The 23,070-nt window shown below is 39.0% G+C and overlaps 1 protein-coding gene across 1 annotated transcript in view; it reads left to right on the top strand.

Moving 5' to 3' along the window:
* LOC128738420 (uncharacterized) overlaps positions 1-23,027 on the top strand; it is a 63,399-nt gene extending 40,372 nt beyond the window's left edge. The window contains exons 5-29 of the mRNA XM_053833521.1: positions 3,497-3,679; positions 3,740-3,883; positions 3,945-4,078; positions 4,478-4,658; positions 4,725-5,185; positions 5,248-5,416; positions 5,477-5,902; positions 5,962-6,180; positions 6,238-6,558; positions 6,634-6,816; positions 6,947-6,997; positions 7,398-7,598; positions 8,119-8,433; positions 15,020-15,151; positions 15,214-15,537; positions 17,267-17,593; positions 19,123-19,284; positions 19,517-19,699; positions 19,758-19,889; positions 20,133-20,222; positions 21,754-21,910; positions 21,966-22,132; positions 22,195-22,351; positions 22,415-22,581; positions 22,657-23,027. Coding sequence (XP_053689496.1) covers positions 3,497-3,679; positions 3,740-3,883; positions 3,945-4,078; positions 4,478-4,658; positions 4,725-5,185; positions 5,248-5,416; positions 5,477-5,902; positions 5,962-6,180; positions 6,238-6,558; positions 6,634-6,816; positions 6,947-6,997; positions 7,398-7,598; positions 8,119-8,433; positions 15,020-15,151; positions 15,214-15,537; positions 17,267-17,593; positions 19,123-19,284; positions 19,517-19,699; positions 19,758-19,889; positions 20,133-20,222; positions 21,754-21,910; positions 21,966-22,132; positions 22,195-22,351; positions 22,415-22,581; positions 22,657-23,027 — 5,357 coding nt within the window. The remainder of the gene's footprint in view (positions 1-3,496; positions 3,680-3,739; positions 3,884-3,944; positions 4,079-4,477; positions 4,659-4,724; positions 5,186-5,247; positions 5,417-5,476; positions 5,903-5,961; positions 6,181-6,237; positions 6,559-6,633; positions 6,817-6,946; positions 6,998-7,397; positions 7,599-8,118; positions 8,434-15,019; positions 15,152-15,213; positions 15,538-17,266; positions 17,594-19,122; positions 19,285-19,516; positions 19,700-19,757; positions 19,890-20,132; positions 20,223-21,753; positions 21,911-21,965; positions 22,133-22,194; positions 22,352-22,414; positions 22,582-22,656) is intronic.
* The last annotated feature ends 43 nt before the right edge of the window (positions 23,028-23,070 follow it).

The following is a 23,070-nucleotide window of genomic DNA, read 5'->3' as shown; positions in this document are numbered from 1 at the left end:
TCCATGGAGGTTCCTATATAGCCCGCTTATATCTTCTCCATTTCATCCTAATGTTCTGCAATTCATTGACCAAACTTTCTGGCATATTCCCATGCCACACCATCAGCTGTCAATAATGGTCAGAGTCGAAATTTGGTCACCGAAAAGGCGGTATGTACATCGATGTGCCCAAAAAGTGTCGACCGTCAGTCAGTACACGATCGATCTGAGAGCTAGAGCACCCTGTGAAGAGAAATGTGAGGTAAATGAATGTTTAACGATAAGTGCCTTCGGACATAGCATGCAGCACTGACACTGAGAGGTGGGTTTTTGACACTCAGTAAAATCTGTACTTTGTGACGAAAATCTATACTATAGACTATACCAAGAAAGTCGGAAAAATTTGTTCCATTCCAGATAAGTTTGTATATTTGGCAACACTGCCACTAATACTAACACAGGCGCATTGTTTATGTATGTTGATTTCACCGTAAAAATCGTAAAGTGTAAGAAAATGAAGTGCAGCTATGGAAAATAACTGCAGTATGTGTATAGTTTGAAACCGAATCAAAAAAAAGTTATTGCGAAAATGTTTCTTCATCGTTCGATATGAAATAACTCTAGATCAATCGAACAATGGAAGCTTACTCTTTAACAGAAGAGTCTTAATAGTTAGCTGGCAAACAGATTGCAAAGGTATTTGCTTCTAATTATTTATTTTCAGTTGCAATGAAACTGAGCGGTTGGCATGATGCAGAGATGTTAATTGTTTTTCATTTAGACAGTTATCATATCTGTCGAAAGCTTGCAAAAAATTAGAAGCCAAATAACGTAACAAATGGCTGTCACTCGGCACTTTGCCACCGCTTGGTAAGAAAAATCGCATGGCAACGTTCGTTTGCGTCTCGACAATTATTAGACTTGTCATAATTTATAGATAAATCGCCCCACGAACTAAAGTTTTTTTTCTCCCCATTCCCATGCGGACTCAGAGTACTGGCTGTACAGTAACGTTTGCAGTTTTTTGTCTGTCATTACCAACGATGCCGGTTGGGCATGTATGTATAAAGCACGTGGGCATCTTCCACTGAATAGAAAACATTCTAAATCAGTAGGAAAGAATAGTTAATAAAATACAGCCCCATATTTTTTCATAATAGTTAAACTAAATTAGTTACAACCACAAGTATAAGGGAGTTGTTTTATTTCACTCTGTCTACTGTAAGTCAATTTACATACTTTAACTGGCGTAGTTCAGAAATAATAAAGCAAATAGGACACTGCACTTTCACGATGAGCTTGGTTTTTAAGATACAGTGCACATAAATGTATGTTTGATGAAGAGGTATTTGAAATTTCTTGAAGCTTTACTCATAATTTGCTGAAGGTTAACTTGAACACGACTTACATATACATACATAGTGTTACTCGTGAAATTTTTTTAAAAGTTTTTTTCTGGAGCTATTTTCTACATGATGTCTCAACTTCTTAAAAACGAACAATATATCCATACACGAACTGGCTAGTATGAGTAAATTTTCGTGCCTTGACGATTGCAGCTTAGTAATGAGGAAACAGACAAGACAAACCACGTTCAAACGATACGGAATTGGATTGGAGAGCATAAAAGAAACTTTTTTGTCATTACCAGTGCGTCACTTTTTTTAGCAGAAAAATTATCGCGTTTACTTTTTACATTACATTACGAACAAGTTAATGATCAAATTTAACACATAGTAAACATGGTAAACATGTCAGTGTTTGTCCAAGCCTTTTATACCTTGTTTTGTTCCCAAATTGTAAAAATCTTCTCCGAACATTTGTCTACAAAATTGATCCGGTACATTGTTTAGCTTCCGAGAAAAATGTCCGATAAAGGTCATTCCAGTTATTTGGGTCATCCAAGTAATTAGAAAATGTACATATATCTTTCATATGTTTTTTGCAATTCATATGATTCAAAACTCAGCGTTACCCCTTTGCTATGCGACAAAATTTACAAAACAAACCACCGTTTTCATTAATCGATGAAAGCAGTCCAGGAACCGAAAAATATCTCGGTGATGACCAGGCGTGTCCTTCAATTTCTAAAAATCTGTGAACGCATGGTATTTGATCAACATACAAAACCGAAAATTCAGAAATTTTTGTTTTGCGACATTGCACAAAATCGAATAATGGCTTTTGATAAATTGCAAGTGCCAAACAGGCTTGTCACGTTAATTTTAATTCGATTATTCTCAATTGACTGTACCGCATCAGCTAAGCAACATTTTAGGAAGTTCTGTATGGAGCACCTTTAGAGTTAGTTATTACCGACAATATTACTTAATCAAATGAATGTATCTATAAATTCCGTGTTTTACTATTGCTAAAGATTATTTATTTCATCTCTTTGCTATCAAAACACAATCCACAAAGGTTTCGCAAAATTACTCATAAATGGGAAACGGAAAACAATCGACTTCGACTGTTTATTATTTCGAAAATCGATAAAAACAGTAGCTGGTAATGAAATATTCAGTCAGATGTTGGCTCACACTTACAAAAAAAATTCAATAAGACCGAAATGTGTAAAATGAAACCACTCCGCAAAAAAAAACAACCAACGATCGGGCCACGGGAAAGTTATACCGTTTTCAACGGGTATATCTATTTATACGCGCTACGGTAGGCGGTAAAATGTTCTTTTATTTAGGCAGCAAATATTTTTCCCTCGTCCATTATTCGAGCTACCGCACTGCGGCTGTTTGCGCTGTGAGCTCAGTGGCCAACGCGGCGGTACAATTAATGTATGAATACTTATAGAAACCTAAAACCGCTCCGACTGGCCGACACACTTAGACATCATTCAAATGTGAATGAGGAAATCGTTCAAGTCGCCTCGACTAGTTGCAAGCCATAAATCGAGTAAATTTTCAACTGTTCTACAATAAACATATGCTTTCTACTAGGTAGGTTGGCACAAGACAACCTGTTTGATACGAGTTCAAATCACGCACATCTACGCAATCCGACGCGAGATAGTCTCTCGTCACTAACACCATGCGATATTAAGATTACTATTAAGATTAACTAACCAACTTGCAAGTTTGCACACCGCGCAAATTATACCACATTGGGGTGGTTATTTATAGCAACCTAGCCGCAATGGCACATATACATTAAAATACTCGCCTTCGAACTCAATCCGCATATCTAATACCCATCATCTACGGAGGTGCAATGTAGCAGCACACGTACCAAGGACGCACAGCGACTGCCAACCTCTGGATCATAAACACCCCTTGCTCTCCCAAATTTTGCCATACTCATGCCTCCCGTGAGTTTGTTTGTCTGTGTGTGTCTGTTTGATACTCTGCTTACCCTAATTGTATGTCAATTTATTACACCCCACCCGGTCACACCTCTGTAAACCTAACCAGAAATGATCCGCTCCGATTGAACCAGCGAGATTTCGCTTCAATCCTACTTTAGCTACGCAGAATTAGAAACTAACCTGAAAATCCTCTCCCAGACAAGCCCGAGTGTAAAAAATGCATCAAGGCACTGCAGGAGCTTGAAAACATCGACGATGAAGCCGACGAGCTAGAGATCGGCTTCGTGAAGATCCACGATGAAGCTCTTGCCGAAGAATACAATCTGGGACCACTGCCAAAGTTGGTATACTACCGGCATCAGACCCCCATCGTCTACGAGCGTAAGTGCCACATGATACTTTACGGTTTGAATGAAATCCAATTCCTGCTCTTATCCGCAGATGAACTTCAGCGAGAAGAGGATGTGCTGGAATGGCTCATTGAAAACAAAGCCACCGGCGATGACGACGATGTGATCGAAGAAGTCAATGCCAAAACGTTGAAGACTTTGATTGCCAACATTGACAATCTTGTCGTCCTATTCTGTTAGTATTCACTTGACTACTGCTATTCCACTATCAGCTCTTTAATCTAAATGCATTGCAGACGACGAAGGAGACGAAGAGTCGGAAAAGGTCCTACAGGAGTTGGAAAACATCGATGACGATTGCGCAAAGCACGGGATCCAATTCGTTCGCATCGACGATGCAAAGGTGTCCAAGGAGTACGGTATTGATGACGTAAGTGTACCTGAAACAAAACATTCTGCACTTCAATGTGAGCTAAAAATAGTCCCAGTTTGGCCACCTTACTATTTGCCCGACAGATTTATTTATAGTTTAAACTCAATTCGGTGACGACCGTCAACGGACCGTCACACATGCGTACAAGTGGTCCCAGTTACAGTATGCATTCGGATGCATACCGTTAAAGCGTACTTTTGAGTGCATTCCGATAGCGTTGCGGCTAGTGGCAGCTTCGGCTCCGGCCGTAGCTGCCCAGTGTTAGGTTGTTGAGCAATCACACATTCGATAACATAAGTAATATAAAGCAAAAATCCAACAGTGCAAAAACCGTGTGCTATTAATACAGTTCTCAAACAATTGCTAATGCAAAAGTAACTTTGTTCAACATTCTAGATCCCGGCTATTGTCTATTTTGAGAAAGAGATTCCAAACGTGTATGATGACGACCTTAGCGACGAAGAGGAAATCCTACGATGGTTGTTGTCTCAGCTGGAAAAGGACGAGATCGAAGATGTTACCGACGAAATGCTTGATAAGCTGATCAAGGAAGGAAAATCAGTGGCCGTCCTGTTTTGTGAGCAAAGAAACGCCTGAAGGCTTACATAAGATAGCTTCTAATGTGATATTGCATTCTTTGTAGACGATAACAACGATAAAAAATCGGATAAAATCCTCAACGAGCTGGAAAATATCGACGATGAGTGCGATCAGTTGGGAATTAACTTTGTCAAGATGGACGATACCGAGGAAGCTAAGGATTACGGAGTGACCAAATTCCCCAAGCTAGTCTATTTCGAGCAAGGGATCCCAACCGTGTTCGAGGGCGATATGGAAGATGAGGAAGAGGTTCTAGAATGGCTCGAGCGTCAAACAAGTTCGGACGAGATCGAAGATGTTACCGATGAAATGCTCGATATGATTGTGGAAAAAATGCAGCATGTCGCGGTGTTGTTCTACGACAAAGACTCCAAGACATCGCAGAAGGTACTGGCCGAACTGGAAAACATCGACGATGAGTGTGATCAAAATGATATAGCTTTCGTAAAGATTGACGATGATAGTGAGGCTCTTGAATGGGGTATTGAAGAACTGCCAACTATGGTAAGTCTAATAAGTGTTTAGCTAGAACAAAATCCGGTTAATACTTTGTTCTTTTTTAATAGATCCTTTTCGAACGCGGCATTCCACACATTTACGAAGGAGATCTGATGAAGGAAGAGGAGCTGTTGGGCTGGCTTGTACATCAAAAGAGACATTCTGAAATTCCTGAGATCACTGATGAAATGAAGGACAAACTAATGCGTACCTACGATCACGTTGCTATCATCTTCTGTAAGTTTTTTTGTCCATAACATAAATTTAATTTCTGTCTAATGTTCCAATTTTCCGCAGACGACAAAGATGATAAACAAGACATTCGCGTGCTAAACGAGCTGGAAAACATTGACGATGAGCTCGAAAAGGAAGAGATCGTCATTGCTCGTTTGGATAATGCCGAAGAAGCTCGTGAGTACGGTCTGGATCATCTGCCGGCACTGGTGTACTTCGAGAACGAAATTCCTGCCATTTACGAGGGTGACTTGATGAACGAGGAAGAAGTCCTCGAATGGTTGAAGTTGCAGAAGTACTCCGCCACTATTGAGGAGGTGACGGACGAGATTCTTCAGGATCTCATCGAAGATCATGAGTACGTTTGCGTTTACTTCAGCGGTGCTTGTGAAGAGGGTGAAAAGTGTGACAAAATCCTTGACGATCTGGAGAACATTGACGATGAATTGGATGAAGCCGGTATTATATTCGTCACCACTGAAGATATGCGTAAGTTGTCCGTTGGGTTGCACTGAAACTGCTGTAACTAATTCGTTCTAATTCGACAGTCACCGCTAAAAAGTACAATGTTAAATCACTGCCAGCGCTCGTATTTTTCCGAAACAAAGATCCATTAATCTATTCCGGTGATCTCAACGACGAAGATGAAGTTCTAGCATGGTTGACTGATGAAGAAACTTTGGAAATTCCCGGAAAAATTGAAGAAGTCAATATTAAAATGCTAGAGAAAATTCTATCAGAAAACGACCACATCGTAGTCTTCTTCTGTAAGTATATTATTTTATTCATTAGCATACTATTAGTCATGTGCATTTCTTATTCAGACAATGATGAAGATAAAAAATCATTGAAAATCATCAACGAGCTAGAAAACATTGATGATGAATGCGAGGAGAAGGACATTGACTTCGTCAAGACTTCCGATGATGACATTGATAAGGAGTACGATCTAGAAACACTGCCAGCACTGGTGTTCTATCGCCACAAATTCCGCACCATCTACTCTGGAGATTTGATGAACGAGGAAGAAATCCTGGAATGGGTTTTGCAGCAGTATGAATCGAAACCGGAGGTGATTGAATCGGTTGACCGCAAAACTCTACAAGTGCTCGTCAACGAAGTCGAACATTTAGCTGTTCTGTTCTGTGAGTATTCTAGGGTCAGTTCTGAAAAACGGTTTATTTTATTTAAAAAAAATCTATTCAATCTGCTTACTCAAGACGATGATGATTGCGAGACGTGTCCAAAGATTCTGGAGAAACTGGAAACCATCGATGATGACACAGATAAGCACAACATTCAATTTGTCAAGGCCAACGATGAAAAACTTGCACATGAAATTGGCATCTTTTCTTTCCCCGCACTGGTCTACTACGAAACTGGTGTCCCGATTATGTATGATGGTGAGAATGATTCCATTTTGATTTGAAAATTTCCTTCTCTTAAATCCAATAATCAAAATCCTACGGAATGTTGATCGTTGAACAATAACCTTAAATGTGTGTATTTTTCTGTATTTTTACCCCGATTTAGGTAATCTCAAAAACGAAAAGCGCATCTTGCAGTGGCTAGTTGATCACAAAAGTAAGAACCTATATTTAACTAGTAGTTAACCATATCCCTAAAGTTAATCAAAATATTTTGAATTTACATCCGCATCGTTCTGATCCATGAAAAAAAATACTGAGCCCAATGCATTCCAGATCCTTATCTCGAAACCAATCAAGCAGTGAAACCTTGTCGAATCGGAATATCATTTCCATCGCCACAGCTTTGAACACGTCACTGACATGAGTGTTAAACATTGCCTTTCATACCGGAACTTGTTCTGAACCTAGTTCATGCATTCCAATCCAATATTCTACTCGTAAAACCAAAGCTTCAAATGCATTTTCTCTGTCTATTCCATACATTCTATATGACATCATTCCGTTTACTCCCTTCAACCTCTGAACCTATGAAAAACTACCCAAAACTCCCTCAGGAAAGTATGATATCAAATTAAAGTACAGCGGCGGTCAGAAGAAAGAACGTAAGATGGTAGTTTTTTCTGATCCAGAAGAAGACGCGCGACTAGCGCGCGAACTAGCGGAAGCTCGGGCACGGGCTGGTGTGCCAGAAAAATCCATCCTAAAACCACCGCCTGGCGTCCCTGTCAGTGTACTGTACAATCCCAAACCATTAGGTAACCAAACAGCATGTTTCAGTCTTACGTTGTCTATCACTTTCTGTCTCTATTGCGGTTAATGCATAGTTAAAAAGTGTAGTAGTTGCACCTGAATTTTTTGTCCATATTGCCGAGAATCTGTACTAAGCGCACTACACGTATAAAAAGACAGGTCCCCTAACGAGAAAGCCCAAGCCCAACTTGCATCCCAATTGGTCGTAAAATGTTATTGGCTCAAGATTTGTGGTACTTCCGATCACCAAGCTGATGGTGTCAAATGCCACTATTTTTTGTAGTCTGCTGGCTTTTTATTGTCATTATTTTTCGGTAGCTAACAAATTTCTCTAAAAAATGCATTTCAGCTACAATATTATCTTCTGTAGAGTAGATATCTAGAAAAGTTCAGCACAATGCACGATCGCTTGACAAAAACGCCTTGATTGGTCTTCGTTGTTCAACACTTGGTGTACAATGAATGCGGAAGTGTAGTCGTAGCTTCTAGTCGTCTTTTAAAACCACTCTCGTTCACGTTTTCCAGATACTAAGTTACCGAAGTCTTCTAAATCTAAACAAAAAGAAGTCTCCGCACGCGTTGACCGAGAAGACCGTATCGACAAGCGCCAGCCCCGCCCAAGTGGGTTAAAACCAATTCCTAAGTTACCAACTGCCACCAACATCATCACCACATCCACCAAGTCTGTACCATCACTCAAAAAGACCAAAGATAAAAGTCAAGAAAAACCCAAACCGCTATTCAGACCACTGCCCAAACCTGGGGAAACAAAACCTCTACCCGTCCCCGTATCCGTACCGGCGAAACCCAGCCCCGGGAAAAGGAAATCCGATGACGAAGGTACCGTTACTTTGACGCAACAAAAAAAACAACAACAACAACAATTCGCGAGCGATTACCGTCATAATAAAAACCTTTTCTAATAAGAATGTTGTAACTAAATTCTGATTAACCATATTTCGCAATCTCCGCAAGTTTTGTTGTAAATGCTTTGACCTAAAATACACTTATGCGATTAACATTGCTGCAATTATAACTATGTAACATAAAGGTTACAGTTTAGTTATATTTACATTACCATTGTTATGCGTTATATCGTTATGTTACGTAAAAGTAACGTAATATAATGAATCGGAGCAAATTTGCTGCGCGAATTTGCTCTTCATCGAATTATGGCACAAATGAAATTATATAGAGTAAGGCAGGGCATAAGTGCGACCCCATTTGTGGCTCGAGTACAGTGTTGAAAAATTCATAACAGCAAAAAACTCAATGAGATTTCAAGCATCATGAAATTTCAACCTTGATCAGAAGCGCCGAACTCACATATGAATTTCTCTCGCTATTATGTGCGATGTCTCTGTTGCATTGCGATGTGAACCAAATTCAGCTGTGAGCATTTTGCTTACTTCTTCCACAGCTGGCAATTCATACAACGAACCAGAGAGCGAAAGAGAATTAACCGCCAGAGAAAACATCAGCTGTGAAAAAGCTAGCTAGCACACATTCATGAATTAAGATGGCAGAATTTACATTTTTCCTTTGCGGGAATCGACATTTTCTTAACTAGAAAATAAAAATCTTAATAAGAATTAGATAAACATGTAGTTTAAATGCGTGTTTTAGTTTAACTTTACGATTTATTTAGAGATTCATTCTCTTACGCTCAGTCACAGTTACGTATCGCACGAGAGAATGCCTATGCTGTTCAACAACGAATTTGTATGTATAAGTGAATAGCTCCGGGTAGCAGTTGAAGCAACGCAGAATATGATCAAGAGGGAAGAAATATGTGTGAGTTTTGTGCTTCTTGCTATGAAAACAGAAAAACTCACGCGTGAGTTTTTTCTGCATAGGATCAAGTTGACATGATTTAAGTTGACATTGATTTTGATTTTTGATGAGTTTTGAGATTGCGAGTTTTTAACATCACTGCTCGAGTATAAGCACAAGTTTAATCATATTCTTAGATTTAAAGACCAGACACAAGACACTTCACATTATTCACTTCTCACTAGTCACTTCTCATTTCTCACTTCCCACTACTTACTTTTCATTACTTACTTCTTACTATTCACTATTCGCTTCTCACTACCCACTTCTCAATACTCACTTCTCACTTCTCAATTTTTCTCACTACTCATTTCTCACTACTCACTTCTCTCTACTGACGACTTAAGTCTTCCTGTTCATTAGTTCACTACTCACTTCTGATTTCTAATCAGTCACATTTTATTCTCATTCTTTTCAAGCATCTTCATACATACCATAATATAAATATCTAGATATCACGTGTGTACGACTTATGGACAGTGTTGTGAAGCCCGCAGTCGTGGAGTCTAGTTTTTTCACAGACCCGTTCACGTTCCAACACACACTTGCATGTACAGTGCATGTATTTAGCTAAGAGCCACGGTCGTCGCTCTGGCTGATCATTGCAACCCAGCAGTTGATAGCTCATCACTCGCAAGGGACCGCACTCCTACCCAGGCGTGTAACCGCTCACGAGCTACTGGTTTCATAAGCGGGTTGTGAGAAAAACGCTTCGAATCTGTGCGCTCGCGAATGTGTGCACAACACGCAACATAATGTATGCACACAGTAGCGGTGCAGCGGTTGTTTGTCATACGCTTACATCAGTAGAGTAAGCGTTGGATGCTATGCTTCTCACACTCACGGGGAAAATCGAGTGAAAAACCTTTTCCGAATGGTATTTTTCTCTGGTCGGCAAAATTTACTTGCATTTTGATACAAAACTAATTACTCTCCGATACATTACTCCTGAGACACGAATTTTTGAAGCATGTAGATATGTTCAGGAAATCTAGATTTTCGGCCATATCTCAGTAGCGACATATAACGCTACCATGAAATTTTTATCACAAAAATACCATGAGTTGATAAATAAAAGAAAAATATTTCCATGAGCTCCATGAGATAGTTTTTCATGAGATAGAACATAGTAATTCGTTTTACAATCATTGGTTCAAGAGCAATGAATTTTTTATATAAGCGATGAACGAAAAAATTGGAAAATTTTCCTTATCGTTTTATAGGAAAACAGAAGACCTAGAATTTTTTCAATATTGTTCTTATTTTTAGATCCACAAACTATGTTCGTGTACAATATTTCATAGAATTCTGAGACCCTTCAGACCAGACTTATATGATAATTTAGAAAAATGCCCATTTTCTACCAGTTCCAGTACAGATTTTTTGAAACATAAATCGTCCATCGATTAACTTCATGCATCCAACATTATGAGGTAAAAAAGATTGAATGACAGGAGTCTCATTATGCACCTTCAACAGCTGTACATATTAGTAGTATTTTGACGGTATTCGCTCGACGTAAAATGGGCTTTCGATAAGTTTGTTAGTCCGTAAAGCAACGATCTTTTCATCCTTCTAAAATGAACTCCTCATGTCTCACCTTGTTGCACCTTGTTGTTTGTAAATATCCCTTCACAGTGTATTATACAGTGCATGCATGTTATTCACAGCAAAATCACAGATTTTCTTCCGTTCTGCAATTTTTCTGCACCACTACCGCACCTGATTTCTCCTAACAGTTTAAAGAGTTTAGCACATGAACAATATTTCTTAAACCAAGGATGACCAGCGGATTAATTTATGATACATGCTGACATAATGTTTTTACACGGGCAAATGGTTTAAAGTATGGTTAAAGTTTTAGCCGAAAGAATGATACATTAGGAAAAATTTCAGTAACTTGAATCGTAAGGCAATATCAGTCAACACGAATTAATGTCTAGTTATATTTTTAGGCATCGCTGAGTTTCATTGTACAGAATGTGATATTATTTTGGATTGCATTGTGAGTAGTACCAACCGTCAGACGTATATTACACATCCACGGACGTCCTGGCACCCTACCTCTCTAAAGTCCTGACGACAGCACCCACGGCCACAATGCAGCACAAAATAATTTCTCCGTCACTGTGTTTCTTAGAACAAACAACTCCTATTGCGCACTAATTCCGTCTAGTTTATTGCCTGTCTCTCTCTCTCTCTTCATCAAACTTACTCTCGTTTACTGCATTTTGATTATTCCAAAACGCTTCCAACAGAAGCATGTTTCTAGTGAAAATCTTAACTAAGGCGAAAAATTGTACCTAAATAATCGGTTTGGTTTACAAAAAACATTTTGTCAGTTGATTCATAAATTAGCTGCTTAGAAGATACACGTTTCTTGTAATGGTGCAGAGCTCTATTAATAACAATACTTACCTGCAAACGCGAATAGTTTTAACTTCTACCAAACATAAGTGTCTAGCTAATATTCATAAAAAAACAGGAACTAAGCTCTATCTCACTGAACGTTATCTTGCATCCTTGAAGATTATTCTCTTCAGGTTTATAATAGCGGTACACATTAATACGAGTATGATACGATCAAAACATAAATTAATTTACTAACCTTGAAATAAACAAAAATCAAAAGAAATTATTTTTCGTCTATGATCTGCTAAATGCCACGAGTATATTTAGTTTTTTTCTACCCTAATAGTCTAATGCAAAAAACTCGAACTACCCAGAACAACCAAAGCCCAACCAGAAATTTAAAAACAAACGTATCAAACCCAAATCTGACAAAATGTTTTTTGTATACACACAGATGACGAATGTTTCTACGTTGGATTGGGTCACGCCGGGCGCGTTACCAAGAAGGACAAAAAGTCCGCCAAGGAAGACGATTCCTTCCGTTGCTGCCCGGCCAAGGTAGAGAAGAATACGCGCGTAACCCAAATGGCCGCCCAGAAAATCAGCAGGCGCGATAGCGAGGAAGCCGAAAGTCAGTTCGCATTCAAGCAGAAGAAACTGTCGGAAGTTGCAGATGCTACGGCAGCAGCCGGTAAAGAGAAAAAAGCCGCACAGGCAAAAAGCCAGATTGAAGTCAAAGTCAAGGGAAAATCAACCAAGCCCAAGGGTAAAGGTAAAGCGGATGATGACGACGATGACAATGATGGACTATTCGGCAAACTAGGATGGTGGTAGAACATCCCAAGTAACCATCCACCACACCCACCCACTAGTGTCCACCATTTGCTTTAGCTATTATCAAAACCACACAAAGTATTTTTCAGGCCCAAAACAAATAATGACCTCATTGGTGGACCTTTGATACATATGCTTGAGACCGAAAACAAACAGAAACCAACCAAACAATAAACTGTCCAATGGTAAATGTCTCGGAGTCTAATCTCCCCTTCTATCACAACAAAACAACCCAACCCAAGATTGACCCGTGTAAACCGCTCCTCTATGAAGACACTACACTCTCAATTTCCACGTGTGTGCACCCAGAGATTCTGCCAGTAATCCAAAATCTTTTCTAAACAGCAATCTCTTCATTTTGTTTATTTTCCCCGCCAGATGCACCTAAGTAAAATGTTGATTGGAGTAGATATCTGACATCCCAACTATCATAAACTGAGAAGAGAGAGAAAGAGAGAGAAATATTTCTTAAACTGTTATGCAATACTGATTAGAGTATAACAAATGGCGATAGTCAATAGAATGGTGTTATGACGAATGCAAATTTTGAAGAAGGACGAGAAATATTGTAGTTTAGCTTTAGCTTACAGATAGGTACATTAAATATTAAATTAACAATCGCAACAAAAACAAACTATAGCAGATCAACCAACCACTGAAAGAGATCTTTTTTTTTTAAGAGTAGCCAAATTTAACTAGCACTCGCATCATCGCTGCAACACACTTACAATAATCGGTAGTTAAGCGCATCTAACAGTTCGCTTACGCACACACGCACTGGAGACACAATGTGAAAGCATTCGATGCATATTCAAACCTCGCACATTTCCGGGCAGAGATAATATTTTTTCGTAAACGTACTGTTTTCGTTTATTCTCGAATAGACTGCAATTTGTTGTTATTTACAAAAAATATATATATTTACAACGAGAACTAGAGCACTAGGCAAGTTTAGAGCGGAAATTTTTTTATTCTAGTTGACATGAGATACTAACTATGCAAGAATGATCTTTTTAATGATAAATAGTGCAGCTAATAACTTTACAGATAATTTAACAGACTGTTAAGCAAAATTTAACTCATCGAAAGGATAGCTCAGCGCGCGCTTACTCACACTACATCGCACTCGCATTACACATACACACGCTCGCACGCTTATTGTTACCACATAACAATAGGAACAACGATGCTAATTGAATCAACTTATTGAGAAACGGTTAACGAATTCGGAATCATGTACAGATCTCTTTAAAGCACGATCGAGTAAGAGTAGTAATAAACAAAATGTTTAATAGTAAAACCCCGGAAGAACCCGAAGAACAGATTGCTCGATACACTGCCCTCAAATGTAAACCGTGATTGAACTATAGCATGTAAATAATTATTGGCAGGTATTGGTTTGTCACTTCTTCGACTTAAGAAACTTTTTATTGTTTTAGCTGTCTTGTTGATTAGATTTGTAATCGAACAAAAAGCGATGCAAAAGTTTAGGTTTGCACCATAACCTTAAAATACGTAAACCACCATCGTATAAACCCCTAACCTCCCTGTTCCACTACAATCCTCAACTCAGATATACAAAATCCGATAACCGATTCATTCCTTAATTTCGTATTTCTTCATCGATCAGAACCCGCATCTCCAATTGAGTTGGCTTTGAATATCTCTGACATATTCGGCATAACCGGGTGGCTATCTTGGAAACATTTAGTTATTTTCATTCATTTTAACAATTTAAGAGGAACATACTATTAAAAGGAATTGAAACGATTATGGCGAACTAATCGTTCCACTCCTTGTAGCACATTACTCCACTAAGGAGGCGAGAAATAAACAGTAACATTTTGAACAATGATAATTTAAGAATAAATACAAAGCGAGAAATTCACTGCTTTGAGCCGGACAATTTTCTGTCACAATTTCATACACTTAACGCACATGCAGTTATCAGTATCAAAATAGACAAAGTAGACAACGAGAGGTGGTTCATACAGAGCAAACTAAACTTTTTAAAGCTAACCAGACTTGAAATATTTCTTACTCAAAAAAGCGAAAACCCGTCCTGAACAATAATGATTAGTTTCGGTGAAAATCTAAACAATGTCAGTCAGCGACAACGAACTCAGATTTGAGTCAACCTGAAAGAAGGAGATGAAAGAAATTAGGCGACTAGTGTACTTATTTATATTACTGTTATTGCCTTACTCTTTTCTATTATTTTTGAAACTTTAAACTAATAAAGTTTTGATTAAGCTAAAGCCTCGCGTGAGTCATACTTTATAGCATTAACCCGAACTATCCTATTTAATTTTGTTGACTGTGATCATTAGCCCATTGCAAGATGTAAGTACGCATTATTTCTTTTCCACAAAGAATTCGCAAACAATACTCTATGCTCTGATTATAGGTGATCTGCTCAACGAATACGATGTAGTAGACTGGATGAAGGATCAGAAAACAGACGAAAGCATAACGGAAGTCGACCGCGACGAGCTGCTTGAATACATTGAAACAAAGGATTTCCTAGCTGTTGTCTTTTGTAAGTAAAACACCTCATCGGAACGAAAATTACACACTGCTTAATGACCGCCCCGTTTACAGATTTAGAGGACGACGAAAATAGTCCCAAAGTTCTGCGCCACATCGAACTGATCGACGACGAAGCTGCCGACTACGGTATTCTGCTGGTGAAGTGTTCCGATAAGCTGATGGCCAAGAAGTTTGGCTTCCGCAATCCACCGGGAGTAACGTACTTCCGCAAGAGTAAAGCCATCAACTACGACGGTGACATCGACGACGAGGAAGAACTGCTCGATTGGCTTACCAACCCACACAACATGGAGATGACGGATCACATCGAGAAGGTCAACCGAAAGATGTTCCAGAAAATTCGACAGGCTTCCGACTACTTGGCTGTGTTCTTCTGTGAGTACAAGCACTGGTTAATATTTTTATTCAAAGAATAACTAATTCTCATTATTTTTTGGAACTGAAAAAGCAATAATTTGAGGAATAATTTTCAATGCAATAGATACTTTTGTGTTCAAAATATGAGAACTCTCGAGCTATGTTACAATATTGACTATATCACAATATTGTAATACTCGTTAGTAACAAATTGTCATTAAACGATTGAACGACATGGGTCAAGCACTTCATATTCTTGTCGTCCTTCACAATCAAGTACCCTACACTACTACTCCAGTTAGACCTGGGGTTCATTGAGCTTCCCGATATTCACAAATCAACTTCGATTTGGTCGAGCCAACAAGGGCATCGGGCTCCGCTATTCCTGGTACCGGCAAGGTCTTTAAAGAAAACAGATATCACCGCACCGTCGTCTAGAATCCCTACGACGCAAAGGGGCCGGCTCACCGTAACTTTCCAACTTTCACCAGGTGAATAATGGGAATCTTTGCCTGCAACTCGTAGTTTATGAACTTGTGCCGGTGTCTACTATGCGTTTGCACTCCTCCTAAATTGTTCATAATTCCTTTCGCACGAATACGGCAAGCGCACGCTTTTCTCCGTAATCAACGTTATAGTCACAAGTCCATAAAGGACTACCGATATAATTAGTATTATCATCAACTTCGGGCGAGGGCATGGGCGAGGACTTGATCTAAAAGTCTTGGGGATGGCAGAGTAGGCCCAATTTCCAGCTTGCCGACGTCATTAAATCTCCTCGTTCGTGTTGTTGTCGACGGTGGCAAGTGATACCATATGTGTATGTATATGAACTCATCAATCATCAGCCACTGTACGCTGTCTTCTCTTGAACTTCTACTTCTCATATATTTGGTTTTCGACATATTGATACTTAGCCTAATCCTCTTAGCCTCCGCTTTTAGTTGATGTAGATTGTCTCAGCAGTCACTAAATTTCTAGCGATTACTTCGCGAGCGCATCCACGAAGCCCAAGCGTTGAATATTCTTCGTGAAAATCATATAGACCATCATCATCATCAAAAGTGTCCCCAAATTGCTTACGTAATCACCCTATTCCCGGATAGGTCCACAAAGTACAACAGGTCTACTGGAACTTGTATGCCATACTAATTGAACCTCTCAATTCAAAATAAAATGGGTGGAACTAGATGGAAGGGGATTGGGGGTCTTAACCACCGAGAGCCAGGGTGGCTCTTGCCACCTAGCGACGTGTCCGGCCAACCGTAGTCTCCCAACTGTCGTCAGGTAAACGATGGCAATCTCTCCAAGTAACGGTAGTAGTGGCTCTCCTGCTACTCGTGGTTCATACGCCTACGACACTCTCCGCTATCCGTTTGTACTCCGCCAAAAATAGTCCGCAACACCTTTCGTTCAAATACAGTAAGTGCACGTATGTCTTCCATAAGCAAAGTTACTATCTGAAGTCTGTAGAGGACTACTGGTCTAATTAGCGTTTTGTAGGTACATCGTCAGCTTTCTGCGGCAGCGTACATTCCAAGCGTCTTGTGGAGGGAAAAGTAGGCTATTATAAGCCCGATGCATTAATATACATTTAATTTTAATATGCCGACAAAATAAAATGCCAATGCAAAATTAATAAATCAAAGCAAAGTATTAATAAATCAATTCCTGGAGTATCAAATAACGCTAAGCATTTTTTACGAGTCGATGTTTTATCATAATTCTATAATTCTGTCCTCCACAGACAGCGACGACTGCAAACAGTGTCCCCGGGTACTGACGGAAATCGAACACATTGACGATGAGGCGGATGGAGCCGGTATTAACTTCGTTAAGATTGACGACAAACAAATGGCCAAAGAGTATGGCGTGTACGCACTTCCCGGTATCGTATTTTTCAAGCTCGGATCGAAAGATCCTGTTATCTATGCCGGAGATCTTAACGACGAAAATGAAATCCTCAACTGGTTGATGACTCAGAAAAATCCAGGTGGAGACATCATCGAGGATTTGAGTGGATCAAAACTGCTGAAACTTATCGAGGAATCCAGTTCGCTGGCTGTCTATTTTTGTGAGTATAATCTACAGTAGTCCCCGGAATAAATGGGTGCTGCACACCGATTGCAACTTCTCACCTGTCTTTTGATCAATTTAGCTGACTTTTGGTACTTGACAGCCATAACTCAAGTCCTAAAACTCAGGTACTAAAATTCAGCTTCATTGGTTAATGGACGGCTGAAAACTCACTGCGGGAGTACAGAACCACCCATTGCACAGTAATGCAGAATCGCAAAAACACGATCATTAGCTTTTGGGCAAAAAATACAGAATTTTTCAAGTGTGGTATCTTTGAGAAGTTTATTATAAAATACAAACAAACATGATTTAGAGGAAATCTCTACATTTTTTGTCGCCAAAAAACAAAAATTTCCATAACCTAGGAAAAATCAATTGAATAGTGTGTTATGTTTTGAAAAAAAAAAGATAACTCGCTAAGAGAAAAAGATGGAGAGTTACTGTATTTAACAAGTTGCTCATTTTAGTGTGTTCTACAATTTCTCTGAAGACACTTTACCTTTTTATGCACCTGATAAAGCAGAAAAATTTGTATCAACTTAATGAGTGGAACGTAACGATAAAAAATCTTGTTTATAGCGTACAAATGCGAAATTTTCAAGCATTATTTTAAGTCCATCAAAAAAACGTTTTCACAAAAATTGTAGAACACACGAAAATGAACAACTTTATTGAATATAGTGTCTTTCTATCTCTTACTGTTAGCGAAATATAATAATTTGTTTGATTTTTTAGTGCTTTCAATGTTTCAACAAAGTTATTTGGTTAAAATATACATTGTCATTGAGGACTATTTTTCATTAGTAATGAGCATATTTAATGAGTTATAAAATAAACTATCAAAAAATAACACACTTTTCAACTGATTTTTACCATGTGTTCCGGTAAAGTACTGTTGATGGAATTTTTTGTTTTCTGTGAACAAGATGAGTACTTTCGTTTAAAATTTGTTTGGTTTGCCCCAGAGGACCACAAGTTATTTTTTTAATAGTGTGATTTTTTTTCTCAAATATTTCATAACTTAATAAATATGCATTCTAGAGATAAACAGTCTTCAGAAAAAAAGTGCATTTCAATATAATAAATAATTTTTTTAAACGTTTATAAGCAATAAAAAATCGAGAACAAAGTTATTTAGCAGAATTGACTTTTAAATGCTTTTTTAAACCAACCAATATATTTCATTAACAGTATTAGATAAATAGTTACTCTCTTCAATCAAGTTGCTTATTTTAGTGAGTACAACTTTTCTGAGGAAAAATTTTTTTTGACGCGTTAAAAAAAACAAAAGTTTGTATCATCCTTATAGGTGGATTCATGGTCACATTAATAGTACATATTTTTCGTGCAACAGCTAATGATCGCATTTTTGCGATTCGGCACCACTGTACAGTGCATCACATTATCCGGGAGATACCAATATATGCTGCGGTAGCTCATTGTGTGTGACCAGTATTCTGGTCAACTAAATTAGTGTAGAACAACCGCACAATGATTGATGTACACGACTAACACGAATTCTAGGGAACAAGACGACTTGCGATATTTGCAATTCAAAACTCGCTCGTAAGCAGCGAAAACCGAAGGAACGTCGAAGCTTGTTACTTGAAACTTCGGTAGAAGCAGCTGAAGAAGTAATCTCAGAGGAGGCACCAATATCAGATAGCACCGCTTCAACAACTGAGGGTATATCGGATCCGTGTGACATTCCATGACCTGTGTTTAAAACACTGCTTCCATTCTCTTGCTCCATGTACCCCATCGAAGTCAAATTGCCAGCTCGACTCATTCGCGCCTGCCTTGTCTTGTTGTGACTTTTTGCAGACCTAATATCCTTAATATTAGTGTATATGCGTGCAACTTTTCACTTAATGACTGTATTTGCAAGTTACTAATATATACTACTGGTATTCCATAGATTCGGACAACTGCGACCAATGTAGTGGAGTACTAGAATCTCTAGAAAATATTGACGATGATTGTGACCGACATGGAATCATGTTCGTAAAGACGGACGACTTTGCCATTGCGGAGTATTATGGCATTTTCGAATACCCAGTAATGGTTTATTTTGAGGATAACATCCCAAATGTGTTTGAAGGTAGGTTTATTGGTAAAAATCTGGTGGTTTTCGGTACCAATGTGTCAAAACTTTGTAGGATCTTTGGATGAGGAAGAAGAAGTGCTTCAATGGTTGATAACACAGAAAACAGAAGATCGAATCGAACTCATCACTAGAGTTATGTTAGAAACAATGGTTGAGGAAACTCAGTACCTCGCTGTATATTTCTGTAAGTATGAAATATAGTAATTACCTCTCTCTGCATGCATTTCTATCGAGGCACGAATGAACACCAAGAAAATCGTGTGAAGTAAATCACGCAGTATGTAAATAATGATTTTTACTTTTATCACCCAAAACAAAACTACCACCTGCACCTAAATCGGTTACCAACTTCACAATACAAAATTGATCGCAAACGTCAAACTTCTGCACTGTTCTTGGGTCACCCGAATAAACTACCAACTGTCAGATAAACACCAACCACCCTCTTACTGCCGAAGTTTTTGTTCAGCTGAAAACATTCGTAAGCGACAGGAAATGACTCGGGCGGGCATATCAGGTATTGTCAACTCCCCGATGCAAGGCTACTGCAACCAACCGTGTCAAAAATAATTTTCTCTTCGCTTCCATCTGGAATGTAACAACACATACAACAGCCCTGTATACTGCAACCTAATGTAATGTGTCGTTGCTGTGCCCTTCCACTGCATCGGATTTGTATCTACCGCAGTATTAAGAACATGCTTTAACACAAAGTCCGGTTTTTTGGATACTCCTCCTCTCGACTGCAGCCTTTACCAGAATTACACTCTAACATCTGAATGAAAGTCTTCGGCAGTTAGCATAAAGCATTTCCAGAATAATCGATAACCACCAACTGAATTCAAACTAAAATGCATGCATTCGTAGCATGAACCTCAGCACCAGCACAAAACATATCTAGTTTGTATCCAGTGATTCTATTTTTAACATATAAAATCGGGTGACATTGGACACTGCCAATATGTAAATATTCGCTAATTTGACAAAATACTGTATGCATGCTTTATGCGCTTTATGGCTTGCATTTTTATATAGGTAAAAATAGTTGTGCTACGGTGCTTAGTATTTATGAGAAACAGCCAGTGCATTAGATTGCGTGAAGATTACACCAGATAAGATCGAGATTTAGAAGACTCAGGCTTCGTACTGGTGATCGGTGCAATACGATAACAACCTACGGCAGAGTGCGCCTTTGATGATTGAATGCGAATAATGCAAAAATTAATTGCTCAGCTGCCGTGCTCTAGCTCCGAGGTGCGGTGTCATATTCATTTCAGTAGCGAGTCGAGAAAATGCACCGAAACCGGAGCGGCGCAGAGAATTTCAGCACAGTTCGCAGTGCGGCATATGCTTTCACAAGTCTGTCCATAAATCGACACGCAATAAATTTAGTAATGCTATATCTTACTATCTATAACCTGTCTAAAAACTTGTCTACAAATTTACTAAAAACAACTTCAGCATCTGTAAAAGGAGTTCTCGTGCAGTGACTATCATTTCGGTCACGTTTTGAATAGAAAATTTATATAATGACTGACTTATGTTGGCTCTGTAACCAGAATCCATATATATCTGTAAGCCTTTGCTTTTAATTTACTGATACCAATACATTATAGTTTCCCAACTAAAGGATTTATTTTTGGATTATGTGAGTTGGATACTGATCAATGATTAGCTTCTATATAAGCTCGTATGCAATGATGTCTGCGCAAAGCAAGCAGAAGTATCTTATTATAAATAATAGTAAAGTTTTGTGCGCCAACAGCAACTTCATGTATCATTTCACAACTTAATTCGACATATATTTTATTCATTGCTCCTGTGGCTTGAAGCTCTGTTCTCCCTGGTTCTTCCATGCAAATGCTTGTGTCGCTTTTTTCTTCATCTGGTTCTTTCAAAATAAAAACCTCCAACAATCGTAAATAAAGGCAAAATATGTCATACGTATATCATATTTAGGGCAATAACAATTTCGACTACCTCGCATCTATCGAAAAGCAGGCATGAAACAACAACTATAATTTTTTTCCGACCAAAACGTCTTTCAGACAAAATCAACTGCAACATCTGCGATCAGATTCTAGAGGGCTTGGAAGTGATTGACGACGAGCTGGACGTATTTGGTATTCACATGGTCAAAATTATGGACCCACAACTGGCAAAGCGTTACTCGATCAAAACTTTCCCGGCAGTGGTCTATTTCAGGTACAATTGGCGAAATCCTTTTAGAAACAACTCATTGAGGTCACCTCTATTCCAGAAACGGTAATCCACTGATCTACGAAGGTGATCTGCAGAGTGAGCAATCGGTTCTCGAATGGCTCATCGATGACGACAACCGTGAGTTAGCCGATGAGATTGAAGAAGTTAACGAACGTATGTTAGATCGATTGATGGAGCAATCTCCTTTGCTTTGCGTTTTCTATTGTAAGTACAATAATTGGTCTGATGAAAAGAGATGAAAAGAAAAACCTAACTCACTTCCGTAGACGACGAAGACTGCCAAGAATGTGAAGATATTCTGGAGGAACTGGAGCTCATCGACAGTGAGGTGGACCAGTACGGAATAGATTTTGTTAAAGTAGCTAGCCTTGATGCTGCTCACAAATACGGGGTAACTACCATTCCTTCACTGGTTTACTACAGGTAAGATAGGAGGCTTCTATTTTGATTTGGAATGGACGACTAATGGTTCACGTTCTGACACAGGAAACAAATTCCTATGCTCTACGATGGCGATCTACACGCTCACGAACGCGTAATGAATTGGCTGACATCGCAAGATGTTTTCGAAATTAAAAACGAGATCGAGGAGGTTAACAGAAAGATGCTGAACAAGCTACTGGATGAAAACGATTTTCTTGCAATCTATTTCTGTAAGTGAAACACAAAATTCAGTTTATAGACAGCTTATTTTTTCAATTTACCTTATTACTTTTTAAATATTATAGATGAAGAAGACCATGCAGAGAGCGAAGCCGTGCTGCAAAAGCTGGAGCTAATAGATAGTGAAACGGACAATTTGGACATTACCTTCGTAAAAATGGGCGATCCAAGGTACGCTCGGAAATGGGGCGTAACCAAGTTGCCAGCCATTGTGTACTTCCGAAAACGCTTTCCAAGCATCTACCGCGGAGATATGTACGACGAACAAGATGTGCTGGATTGGCTCCGCAAAAACCGTTTCCGGCAACCAGAACTTAACGTTCTCATGTACGGATGCATCGCGACCGCACTGGGATTTGTCATCTATACTGCATTTTTACTGCAGTGCTTCAAACCAACGCCTCCAGCACCAGTGCAGCATCCTAAGCAGAACTAAACATCCCAAACGATCCAAACTATCCCGAAGTCCTATCCCAGCG

This window comes from Sabethes cyaneus, chromosome 2, assembly GCF_943734655.1.
Source record: "Sabethes cyaneus chromosome 2, idSabCyanKW18_F2, whole genome shotgun sequence".
Lineage (NCBI taxonomy): Eukaryota > Metazoa > Arthropoda > Insecta > Diptera > Culicidae > Sabethes > Sabethes cyaneus.
The sequence above is the reverse complement of the archived record's forward strand: the minus strand, read 5'-3'. Positions and strand labels throughout refer to the sequence as shown.